This window comes from Mastomys coucha, unplaced genomic scaffold (assembly GCF_008632895.1).
Source record: "Mastomys coucha isolate ucsf_1 unplaced genomic scaffold, UCSF_Mcou_1 pScaffold23, whole genome shotgun sequence".
Classification (NCBI taxonomy): domain Eukaryota; kingdom Metazoa; phylum Chordata; class Mammalia; order Rodentia; family Muridae; genus Mastomys; species Mastomys coucha.
Window position 1 is genome coordinate 30936935 of NW_022196906.1, and position 13030 is coordinate 30949964.

The 13030-nt window shown below is 46.1% G+C and overlaps 1 protein-coding gene across 8 annotated transcripts in view; it reads right to left on the reverse strand.

Annotated features, from left to right (window-relative positions):
- Pknox2 (PBX/knotted 1 homeobox 2) overlaps positions 1-13030 on the reverse strand; it is a 268744-nt gene that overhangs the window by 57890 nt on the left and 197824 nt on the right. For all 8 annotated transcript variants that reach the window (XM_031345929.1, XM_031345922.1, XM_031345928.1 and 5 more), the window contains one exon: positions 8078-8217. In XM_031345929.1, coding sequence (XP_031201789.1) covers positions 8078-8217 — 140 coding nt within the window. The remainder of the gene's footprint in view (positions 1-8077; positions 8218-13030) is intronic.

Below are 13030 nucleotides of genomic sequence, written 5' to 3' on the forward strand. Positions count from 1 at the left end.
TTTTTTTTACATTTATTTATTTAGGTGAGTGGGTGGGTGCACATGGGGAGGTCAAAGAACAGCTTGAAGGTTTTGTTGTCTTTCTACCATGTGGGTTCTGGGGATTGAACTCAAGTCTTCAGGCTTGGCAGCAAGCCCCTTTCCCTGCTGAGCCATCTCGCTGGCTAATTTGAATCACTTTCCCTATTTCTGTCACAATCCTTGAATCTTGGGGTCAAAAGCCAAGCTACCCCAAGTATTCTTAATCATCAAGGCTTTTGCCAAGACAAGAAATCTTTGTTTTATCAGATAGGTGTCCAGAAGGACATCTGCTAATAACCCTTCTGTGTGGGCGCAGGCTACATCCACATTGTTGAGACTCATATTGATTTTGTTTTTTGATGTGCCAGGCTCTCTCTCCACCCGTCCACCCCCATTTTCTCTTTGAATGTCTATTCTATAAGGTAGAAAAGCCTTTCAAAAGAAGGTCAGTGGTTTTTGCCCAATGATAGACTTAGAAGCCCGAAGCCTTAGTCTATGTTCTTTCCTCATGGCCATGAAATGGACCAGTGTCTAAGAAATGCAGGGTGCTGTTAGTTAATGGAGGAGTGGGTTGGGTTAGCTGACTGGGTAAGAAACCTTTAGAGACAGGAGTCCTAAAGCACCAGGGTGCTCTTCTCTCACTCCACCCACTTCATCCCTACTACTGGGGAGACCTAGTACTGACTGCTTTCCCTTTTGTAAGGAGAGACACTATAACTCTCCTTTTGTAAGTTGTAGCCTCTTGTCATTGAGGTCTCTGTGTACCAAGCAGTGCATGATCATAGGTTTGGGGGCTTCTAGATTCCTGGATCTCTTATCAGTAAGTTATGTCCAGGCAGGGTGTGAACACAGTCTGTGGACAATTCAGCTCTACCTAGACTGGGACTGAGTGGTGGAAACACAGCATTTACCACCTCTAGGCACACATACTGCTCCAAAACAAGGTAGCTGCAGCACACTGGCCTTCCAATAACCTGTGCAGAAGCTAAGCTTGGGCTGAGAGCTTTCAAATGCCAGTGGGAAGGGGATAGAGTGGGCTCCCCTTGGAACTAGGGAAGCAAGAGCATGCTATCACTTCCCAGATAATGGCCCCAGTAGACTGGAACCCTGGTGACACCCGTTAGCTAAGATGTTACTTCCCATGTCAGCAAATCCAGCTGCTTCAGAGAGCGTGCAATGGTCACTAGTTTCTAGTTCACAAAGCCTCGCCAAGGACACAGCCTGGAACATCTGTCCCTTGTATCTAATACTTCAGAGGCCTTGGCCCAGAGCTCTGGTCCCAATTTCTTCCTTGGACTGGCTCCATCTCTCTCATGCTATCTTCAGGCTCCCTTACCCAACACAATTCCATAAATGACCAAACTTAGTGCCAATGAAGACAAAGAGTTAAGCCCTAGGGTCACTTACTTGTAGCCAGAACACTCTTTGGTCACAGGGTGTACAAATTCCCTCAGTGACGCATCGTTAGAAAGTGGCAGTTCCCAGGGTCCTGGCCAGGAAGCTGCTGCAGAGGACTGTTGTCACAACAGGACCCCTGCTATTTGTCTAGCCTGATCCTAGGGACACTGACTTCCTAGCATCTCTCAGCCCAGCCCCTGCAAGGACAACTTTGATGCCACTCTCTCAGGGTTTTCGTCCCTTGGGAAAGTATGACTCTCACACACAGGGCAGATGCTTTAAGTCAGATTTTTGGATACATATTTAGATCCCTTACTTTGTACCAAATTTATATTTCAGTTACTCTTCATGTCCATTTCCCTCCCCCCACCCCTTCCCTCTCCTGCGCATTTCTTCATGGAGCAATGCCTTCAGGACTTAATATAATGCTTTCCATGCACAAAGTACACTGAATAAATGCTTCGTTGGGGAGCACTGTGAAAACCACTTGGTTAGGAGCCCGCTCCCATCACCAGCACCCTGTCCTTTACTTTCTAGACCTGATGACCCTGCTTGCCTTAATTTCCCAAAACGTTCAACAGCAGCGGACACCTACAGAGAACCCTTACCATCGGCCAGGTGTACACATGTGGTGTGTGTGTGCACACATGTGTGGGAGCATACTTGCCCGCACATAAGACAGCCAGAGGTTAATGTCAGATGTCTTCTGATTTCATTCCCGCTTTATTTCTTGAGACGGGTGCTTGCCCAGGATCCACCTGCCTAAGCACCCCCATCACTGCTGTTATAAATGAGCACTTGCCTTGCCCTGGTTTTTGTTTGTTGTTGTTTGTTTTTAGAGATCCAAACTCAGATCTCCACACTCTGAGCTGTAAGCACTTTACTCTTGAGCCTCTCCCCAAGCACCTGCCCCCACCCAAGTTCTTTGCTAAGTCTTTGCCTGTGCAATCTAATCCTCGTGGCAGCCCTGATGAAGATAGAGTGTTCCGTTCACTTCCCATTTAGAGAGGAGGAAGCTGGGACATAGAAACACTTGAGTGTCCAGTTGTGGAGCCAGTGCATGTACTGCGCAGCTGCCAAGGCTGTTCTCCCACATCACTGAATGCTTCAGACTGAGTAGGCCAAAGCCACACAAGCTGGGCCTAGGCTTAAGACCCTCCAGTCCACTCAACACACACTCTCTGCATCGGGCATTACCCAACGTTATGTAACTTTATCCTGGGTATTAGTGTTTTCTTTTCTACAGTTGAGCAAATGGAGGCTCTGAGAGATTAACTCACCCAAGGTGACAAAGTTAGTTATCACCACTTCTATTTCTAGAACATTATTCTACTTCCCCTGCCTAGCAAGGGTTGCTAAGCTGAATTTGCACCTCCAGCTAAAGGGACTGCCAGGATCAAGCCTCGGGATTCAGTGACCTTTAGGATGGTCTCATGGGAGTGATCTGACCACTGCTCCCTGTCCTGTTTCCTCCTTTCCCCCACAGGTGTGGATTTGAGAGGAACCCAGTCTGGATGCAACAGGATGGGTGTGATATACATAGCACTTTAGGAATTCGCCTTGGTTTACTGAGTGACAGTTGGACTGAGCATGAGATCTCAGGGACTAGGGCACACCAGGGTGGAGGGTCCCTGCTGAGTAGTTCATGGGAACTGGGGGACTGGTCTTTGGTCTTTGGTGTGCAGTGTGCAAAGAAAACCAAGATCCTAAGTTGGGAGAAAAGAAAGGGGGTGAAAGGGTTTAAAGCAGGGCTTCTGGAACTGCCATGAAGAAGTTCCCTCCCTGGTAAGCCGGTGAAGGCTCTTGGACAAGGGTGGATACTGAGAGCGGGCTTGCACAAACAAACAGAAACAGGACTGGGTAGAATCCCCAAAGTGGGAAACTCTCGGCTTTGGCATTCAGGTGGAGCACCATGGTGCTTACACACTTATCCAGCACTTACTCCACCCTCAGCACTTTTTGAAGCATTAAGTCATTAAAGAGAGAACATTTCAAGTTGATATTCCAGAGTTAGACTCGAGGGGATAGACCCGGTAGTGGAGGAGCAAGGCCACAGAAAGCTATTGAATCTGCACATAGGATCATCTCCCTCCCTCCGTTTAGTAAATAGAGACTGTGTATCTCTGTGACCTGGATCCTTGCATTCAGATTGGACTTCATGCTGGCAGGACTGAGTCCTGTGTATTTCTTTCCCACTCTTCGGTAGCAGTTTTAAGTGGGTTGTGGAAGGAACATTTACAACACAGAAATTGGCAAATGTTACAAACCATGCTCCTCCATTGCCCACCCCCCACCAATTGCCGGCATCTCAAACTAGGACCACAGTGTATGTACGAGGTACTGTCTAACCTATTTAATTAATCCCCTCAACAAGCAATTCAGCACTTTCTTTGCCTATGCCGCTAAGGGTGACTTCTGTAACTTGCTGGGGACAGAGCAATGAGCAAGATAGACAGGAATGCAACCCTGTCCTCATGGAGTTAACAGTCCAGCAATTGGAGAGCACAGAAATGTTAATCCAGATGTTAATCCAGTTAATTTGTTGAGCAAGGCACAAAGAAATCCTGCCAGAGACCTTCCACCTGCAGCTTACCCTAGTGCTTTTTAATGGGGAAGCAAAGCAAACTTAAGTTGGCTTTATTATTTTTTTGCTATTCAGACCTCCAGCCCACATTTCTTTTTCACAGGGAACTTCACCACTGACGGGGGTTGGGGGGCGAGGGGGGTCACAGCTCTCAGAGAGGTTCTTGCAGTCATAGGAGAGACAGCCAGTACCTTAGCTGAGCATGCTCTGCAAAGTCACCCTCCTCCTCACCCCCCCACGCCCTCCTCCCCACCTCGCACCTGGCCAGCCTAGCTCCCTGCCACTCTTCTGCTCCCCAGGACATCATGGTTTCCATGGGAACCCACATACTTCAAAGGGGAATGAAGGAGACTGGAGGGGGAGGAAGGAGAGTGAAAGCTGGATTAACCTCACCCTCTTGGCCCCATCTCTGCTCCACATCCTAATCCCTCAGTGTCTCAAACTGCACCTGACACCTAACCACCGTTCAGCAGCATGGCAGGTGGGGTGTGGCAGTCCGGGTTCAATTTGAACTTCCCTGGAAGGAAACATCAGAGTTGAAGTGGGGGCTGAGAAAACTGAGGACCATTCAAACCTAAACCTCCTACTCCACAGACCTCCCCTCCTCCGACTCCCTCTCATCATTGCTCCTGGGCCACAAACACAATTACCCGGGATGTGCATCCAATCATGGGATCTGCTTGGATTAGACTGAAATCATTAATCTGAGCCGGAGCTCCTGGTTGCTTTGCTGATTAGCCCAGATGATGCACCGGTATGATCCAATTAAAGACAGGCTCTGCTCGTCCCCTCCCCCAGCTTCCAGATCAGAAGGGAACCAATACATTTCATTAACACGTCCTTATACACAAATAAAACCTTGGGGGCACTGGCAGGCTCCCTCCCTTTTGTCATACTGTCCCTCTGCTTGTCAGCAGGGCAGGGGTGGGGAGAGCTTCCCGCACTTTTTTCCATCTATAGTCCTGGAAGGGGCCACAGGGAAGACTTCCAAAAAAGTAGCGCTGGGCACTAATCTGAATGGAAGGGTCTTGTTACATTTATTGACATAAAATGTGGGCTCCCTAATGTGCTTTGGAACAACCAAACTGCCCTGGGCAGGCAAATCTAATTAAATTGACTGACCCTACAGGAGACTGGGCGTCTGAGCAATAGATGCAGAGAGCGCTGCTGGTACTAATAGGGGAGGTATGAATATAGGAGATAACTCTGGGTGGGGATCTGGGCCTAGAGGCTATCGGACCAGAGAGCTAGGCCATAGTATAAGTGTTAGTTCCAACCTAGCTTCGAGGAGCCAGGCAACCATGTTTGCCTAGGAGTCTCTGTATTGGGTCAGATGGTCACAAGTCTACCCTGGGCAAATGCGAAGGGCTTTTTTGGGGAATTATCCCAGGGGAAGATAGCGGATGAGCTAGAAGAAGTGTTAATTGAAGGACTATCTGAGTCATACTTCATGGGACGTGGTGGACAGGTCTTGTGGGCCACCTCTCCTGAAGCTTGGCATGGGTGTAGCCTGAGCCTGGCATCCTGGGAAGGACTTTGGAGGCCAGGGATCTTGCTCTGATGGTCTTGTGGCGTGCAGCTCTGCTTTATGCCAGCCATGGTGCCAGGAGCTTACATAGGCTGCCTCATTAACTCCTCTTAAATATGCTTCCTAAGTCTATCATGAACCTTTAGGCTCAGCGAGAGGACCAATTTTGGATTTCCAGAAACCTTATTTCTAGCAGATATCATGTCTGGATGCACAACGGTGATTGTGTTTGTGGCCTAGATGCAATATTGAGAGAGGTCAGAGGAAGGGAGACCGGTGAGGTGGGGATCAGGGGCTAGTATGAACTATGCACAGTCCTCTCAGCCCTCCACCTTAAGCACCAGGTTTTCTCCCAAAGAGCAACCTTTTTAAAAAATTGTATTGTTTTTTGTCTTTTGCCTGAGTGCATGCTTGTATATCACAAAGCCTGAAGAGAGCATTGGAACCCCTGGAACTGGAGTTAAACACTATTGTGAGCTGCCATGCGGATGCTGAGAATCAAACGTGCATCCTCTGGAAGGGCAGCCAGTTCTTTTAACCTCAGAGTCATCTCTCCAGGCCCAAAGATCCTTTTACTCAAAGGCACTTTCTGTGATCTATGCTCACCACTCCCCACCCCCACCAAGGGGTCTAAAGAGATGCCTGAGATCACCCTCTAAGGTACATATGAACCACCCAGGACCATATGAATTTCATATACAGAATCCTGAAGTTTGGTTGGGCTCCAAGACGTTGCCTTTCTAATCTAGTCCTACGATGTGATGCTATTGGCCTGTGGACCACGTGTGGAGTAGTAGTTGTCTAAATTGAGCACTATGAGCCATCAGGCCACGAGGGTAGCTTGCAGAGGTCACTCTCCTTCCTCTCCCTTCTCAAGCTGCTCACAGAGGCTCATGCCTTCATGAGGCACGCAGGTTCATTTACAGGCAGCTGGGCAATAACTCTTCTCTGGCCACTAGCTGATCCTGATCCTATAACACAGCAAATTCTGTTTTGCCTCAGAGGGCTAGCCTATGTCCTTCTCTACCTTGGTGGAGTCCCTTGCTCAGCCAGTAAGACCAGCCACAACCACTGCCTCCCAAAGGAAACCTGCCCAGTTTCTCTAAGTACACAGTGGTGCCTTCTCATTTGCATATCTATTGGTTCCTGGGGTGATAAGTTACTGGTGTTCACCTTCCTACCTGACTCTCTTTCCCAGGAATCTAACACAGTGCTTGCAATATTAATAGTAATGATTCTATAGGAGAGTATGAAGGAGGGAGGAAAGGACACCGAGGGAGGCTTGTTTGCCCTCCCTGGGTGTTAGCAATGGAAGTTACTGTGAACAGATCCCAGAAATCTTTGGGCAGAGCCCTGCATCCACAGGCAGCTGGGTCTGGCTTATTCTTTGCACAAGGTGAGGACCAGGTACTATTTTATTTTTCTGCAGGGCCTAGGTGTTGGTATTAGAGGCAATCAGCTTATCCGAGTAACTAAAAATAATGCTGAAGATAATGATAATAACATCACTAATTACCACCATTACCATATAGGCATTGTCTTTGGGGTGTGGGGGAAGGAAGGAATTGGTCTTCCCATTCATTTGCCTTCCTGTTCGCCTATCTTGGGTGAATTATTCCCTGTGTTACTGGCACTAGCTGTGACATATACCTTCTCCCAGGTATGTTACACTTGCTGATGCATGGGAACATGGGAACTTGCACAGGTGAATGTGAGCCAGAGTCCAGTCTCAACACCAAGTGAAGACTTGGGCATCTTTTCTTTGAACTGTGGGATCCTCATGAACAAATGACAATAACAATTTCATTCAGGTCCATTTTGAGATAATGACAACCTCTTCCCCAACCACACACACAAGTACTAGAGTTCATTAAGGCTGATGGGTATTTCCCTGAGCTTCACCACCTTCTCATTCAGAGATGACAGAGCAGAGCAGCCTGCTCTCAACAAACTCCCTTTGGGGAAGTACCGGGACCCACACAGTTGCACACAACACCTCTTGCTAAGAGCATGAATCAGAGTGTGGTCCAAGGAACAGCTGAGGCCAAGTTTACCTGGAGTGCTGACAAAGATATTTCACACCCCTCTTCCTGTTGATTGACCAACTGATTCGACCTGTCTGAGCCTGCAACTTAGGACTATGTGTTTTAATAAGCTCTCCCTGTTTGCATGCACACAGCTAGTGACTATCAAGGTGAAGATGGTACAACCAGATGACTAGTAAGCTTGTTGGAGCAAAGGCAATGAGAAGTGGGGCAGGGAGAGGGTTTGGCTGTCTGAACTGAGGGTTTCTGATGTTCATTAGGGCCCACCTTCCCACTTGGGATGGGAAGGGAGTCTTCACGGCTGGTACTGCCCATACCCTCATATCTGTCACAGATACCTCCAGCAGCTAAACCCATAGTGACCAGCTGGGGTAAGTGGATTCTGAATTGACTCCAGAGAGGGAAGCTCAGGCAAGCTGCTCCTGGCCATCATTGTGGACCAGTCTACCGTCTGATCTGCATTCTCATATATCAGCTAAGGCTTGCTGGAGAGTCCCCTACCTGTACACAGCTCGCTTGTCAGCCTCCAGCTGGGCCTGGGGATCAATGGGGGCACTGGGCACAGGTGTGCTGGCGGTGGCTGAGGGCGCTGAGATGTGGACAGCCTGGGCCTTGGAAGGTGGCTGGGCAGTTGCTGTCATCTGCAGAGAGAAGAAACAGGAAGGCAGATTAAGTGGAGTGAGAAAGGTCTCTCTTGGTCTGTGCCAGACCTGGAGGGAGAATGTGGGCAAGAGAGCTTATACATAATAAAGTGTATCCATTTATGCATTTGCTACAGTGTCTTTTCATTTCCTTCAAATGAGTATGTTCTTAAAAAACAAAATGAAACAACATGTAGTAACCAGGGAATGGACTCTAAACACACTTAGAAAACAGAGATTTTGTTTTATTTTACTGAGACAGGGTCTCCTGTAGCCCAGGTTGGCTTAAAACTTGATATGTTTCTGAGGCTCACCTTGAATGTGTGATCTTCCTGTTTCTACTTCTCAAATACTGGGATCACAGACATACCTACTATGTCTTGGCCGAAGAGATGATTCTTAATTCAAATGTTGTGATCTTTGCCCAGAAGTAGAAAAACAAAAATAAAAACAAAAACAAAACCACAAATACAATAAACTACTTAAGTTATGTTTCTGAGTCTTTTTTGTATGAGAGGTTTGACTGCATGTATGCATGTGTACCACATACATGTCTAGTGCTCTTAAGTTCAGAAGATGACGATGGCTCTTTCCTGAAACTGGAGTTAAAGATGGTTGTGAGCTGCCACGTGGGTGCTGGGACTGAACTCAGGCTCTCTGCAAGAACATCAAGTGCTATTAACCACCGACCTATCTCTCCAGCTCCTGTTTATGAGTCTTTTTGATAGTAACGAGTTTGATTAGATAACTTTAAAAAGCAAGGAAAAAAAGGCTAAATATCTTTCATTTGGACAGTCATATTTATTCCTTTTGATGTAAGTCAAGAGGTAACTCTTCAGGTAGTTTTAATGGCTGACTGAATGGCTCTGCAAATTTGGCTTCTATGGCCGCTTGAAGATGAAGTTTTTAACAGACAATAAACAGATGTTTGCTCTTGGTTGGAGGAACAACTTTAGAAAAATGGTTTTCATAGCATGTCATACGGTTTTGGAGGTATTCCAAGCTCTACAGTTTTACACCAACTATGCCAATTCCTTTCAATATAATACATTGATTTTTCTGTTTAACGTTTCATTTAAAGAAGTGATCCATTATCTATACAATTTTTGAAAACCGTTATTACAGAGCTTAATTCTTTTACATTATATTTATTTTCGTTATATAGACTCCTAGAACATAAGTGTATTATTCTACTCTATCCACCTATCCCTGATACCAAGATAGCCCTTATCTCAATGTTCTTGGCCAGAACTCACATCTGGCTCTGGCTCTAAGACCTTATTCACCACCCCTGGCTCTCAACTGACCGTACTTAAATAAAAATGACTGACATTCAATGAGAAAAGAGTCAACAAATAAATGAATGCATGCATATGCTTGGAAGGAATCAGGCATGTCACAGCTTGGGAGTTCATAATAGGATCTGTGTCCCTGCTTTAGGGAAGAAAAAGTATTTTGTGAATATATCACATTATTGCTGTGTGTATGCCCCAGGACATAGGCAGGTCTTGCTTTTTCTACGTATATTTCTGCTTAGGTACTACCCTTTAAAGAAAAATCCAACCCCTCCCACCTGCCCCTTACTTTATTTTTTCTGTATATTCATCAACCTGATCATAAACTATGTGTTTATTTGATTATTCTCTTCCCACACCTCTCTAAAGTGCAAGAAGGGCTCATAACAGTTGCATTCTGTCACTAGAAGGTATTAAATATTTGTTGGATCAATGAATTAATGAACAGCAGAGGGTAACACTGTAAAAATGAGACACTGTAAAAGAAGCATCTGTGTTTTACTGTACTGTCATTCTTTTGTCAAAAAGAAACACCCCTACCACCATGGGATACATGTACAAACTCATTGCACAGGAGCCTTGGTGCCTCGAGGCCAGCAGACAGCTGTCTGTCCATTTACTAGCCTTTGACCTCAGACACATCCCTTTCCTTGCCTAAGCCCCCCTTTTCTCATCAGTATGCATTTAGGATTGGTGGTCTTTAAAGAGATGCTACATGAAGGAGGTGTGAGGCGAATGTACTAGACTTCAGGATGGAGAAAGACGGCACAGTCAGTTAAAACAGTGCTCACCTTTACTCTGATCTAGGCCCTCACCCATTAGTACAATTGGGCATGTTTGCAGGCACTCCCAGAATCCCTTTCACACACTAGACACTGTGCTAGGTTCTGGGTTTACAAGAGCAGTGCCCGAAAACATAGAAAATTTGGCAAGATCATTAAAATGGCAGATCTGGAAAATACAGTGTAGTTCACTTCAGCAAGGCATCCCCTACTGCATGTGGCCAGGTGGAGAACTGCATGGACTGCGAACTACATCCCACAGATGACGATTAAAGGACAGATGTCGGCATGGGAGAGGCTTCTAGGCAAAGGCCACATGCTTCCTTATGTTGGTCATTTTTTTTTTCAACATTTTTTTTCTTGGTGATTTAAAGGCTGTCTGAGGAAATGTTCAACAAATTTATGGATGATGAGAAACTTGGACCCAAAAGATCCTTACAGACTTGAACAACAGGGCAAAGCTAAAAAGATTATTTTTTCATCTAATAACTTAAAATTGAACACTTCTAAAAATAAAACACAGTCAATAATGTGAGTGTAGAATAGGGGATACAGGGGTTACCGTCAGTGCCTTAGCTGATGGCTAGTTCAATGCATCCGAGGTGTAATGTGTCCAAGAACAACAAGAAAATCCCAGCATGAATAGATGCTGCCTGAGGAGGCATTAAGGGAAGCCCAGAGCACAGCAAGGAGGTTAGGATCCTGCTTCCCCTTGGATTAAAACAAGTGCATGCTTGTCAGAGGACAGCTGAGCAGCGCAGCGAAGGGATTCTGTAGTTTCAAGACGACTACACACAAGACCTAGTATGTGTAAGTATGATTTGGTAACTAGGGGAAATAGGAAGACATGAGACCCCTCCCTTTAAATATCTGAGTGAGGGATCATAATTAAACATGAGAGTTGTAGAACGCACTCCAGTCGTACAGCGAGCACAACTACATCAACAGAGCTCATCTGAGGGTGAAATGTCAGCGCACTGGTACACTCTGCTACGCCCACTAGGTGAATTGTCTGGTGTCCTTGAAAGAATCCAAGGAGGCTTTGACTAAGATGAGATTCTAGAGAAGGGTGAGGGAGGTACTCTTCTGTTTGACTGGGGAAAGGCAATGGAAGGCCCTGATGGGATAAAGATGAATGCTCAGAATAAAAATTAAATCAAAATCGGTCATTTGCCGATCTCCTGAGAGACCCTCAGAGACTCTTAGAGGGTGGGAGAGACCAGAGCTCGTTTGAGAGGGAGGATGACTGAAATTTATGTGGCTCATGGGGGCTGATCCAGCCACGTCTGCGTTTCTTTCAGGTTTGGAGGATGGATGTTTATTTCTGAATAGGTTTCTTTTGCTAGCCATTTCCCAAGACCTGGAATTTGAATAGCACCAGCCACTGTTTACAAGGCCAGAGACCCTCAGGAGAATGGGAGTGATTAGAAATGAATTTTAGGGGCATCAAAATCTACAGGTTGGGAGCACAGGGCGAAGCTGGGAGAACCAGGGCAGGGCAGGGCAGGGTAGGGCTGTTAAATGGACTCATGGAACTGCCTGTGAAACGGATGGCTGAAATTTTTGGGAATGTTGTAAACTGGCTGATGTCTGGGTGTCTTAAAATTGGCCACAGTGGGAGCACTTACAGTAAGGAAATTGGTGAATAGTGCAAACCAGGACTGGACCCTCCTCTCCAACCCATGCTTCAAGAGCCCATTGTTAGTTACTAACTAGCACACTAATTCCAGGGTACTTCCCCAGTGACTTCCATCCATTCTGCTTGCTTTGACATGGGAAGAAACTAACCATACATATCCACAAGGCCATTCAGTGCATTCACAGCTGGTCTCATAGGGGCTACTCCAAACTAGGGCATTTCCTTTAAGGAAATTCTACCTGTATGGCTTACTGCGGACAAGGCAGAGGACAGCTCTAACACAGACATGTAGCACAGTCCTCTTACAAGAAGAGAAGCTAGGGCACATTGGAGGAGGAAGGCAGAATTATCCAATGCCCTGAGGGCAGACTAGGGAATCAGAAAAGCCTCAGCAAGTGAAGGAGCCTGAATCATGCCTGGAGATGATGAACTACTAATGGTTCTTCTTCTTTTTTTTTTTAATAAATTTTTTTCAAGATCTGTTTATTATTATATGTAAGTATACTGTAGTTGTCTTCAGACATACCAGAAGAGGGAGTCAGATCTAATTACAGATGGTTGTGAGCCACCATGTGGTTGCTGGGATTTGAACTCAGGACCTTCAGAAGAGCAGTCAGTGCTCTTAACCCCTGAGCCATCTCTCCAGCCCATACTAACGGTTCTTAGTGACAAGTTTGGGGGCAAGTCTCCTGGTATTATTATATTTCCTAATGCAAGAGTAATACCTACCACACAGACAGAGAGGAGGAGCAATCAAGAGAATAAAATCATGTCTAGTGGACATAGCAATATAGTGTTGACTCTGATGAGGCCAGTCTATGTGATTCCTGAGTTTTCTCTTAGCTGTGGGTCCTTCTTGGAGTAAAGACCTTGGGGCAGTATCTGCCAGCTTCACTTTCTTGGGTGTGATAATCACTAAGCTTCTCTGTGTACTCAAGATTAAACCAAGTTTTGAAACTGCCAAAATCCTAGACCTCAAGGATCCCTGTCCCATTTCTTTTTCTTCCTTCTTGCCGTCCTTCCTTCCTTCCTTCCTTCCTTCCTTTCTCTTTTCTTTCTCTCTCTTTTTCTTTTTCCTTTCCTTCCTCCTCTCTCTC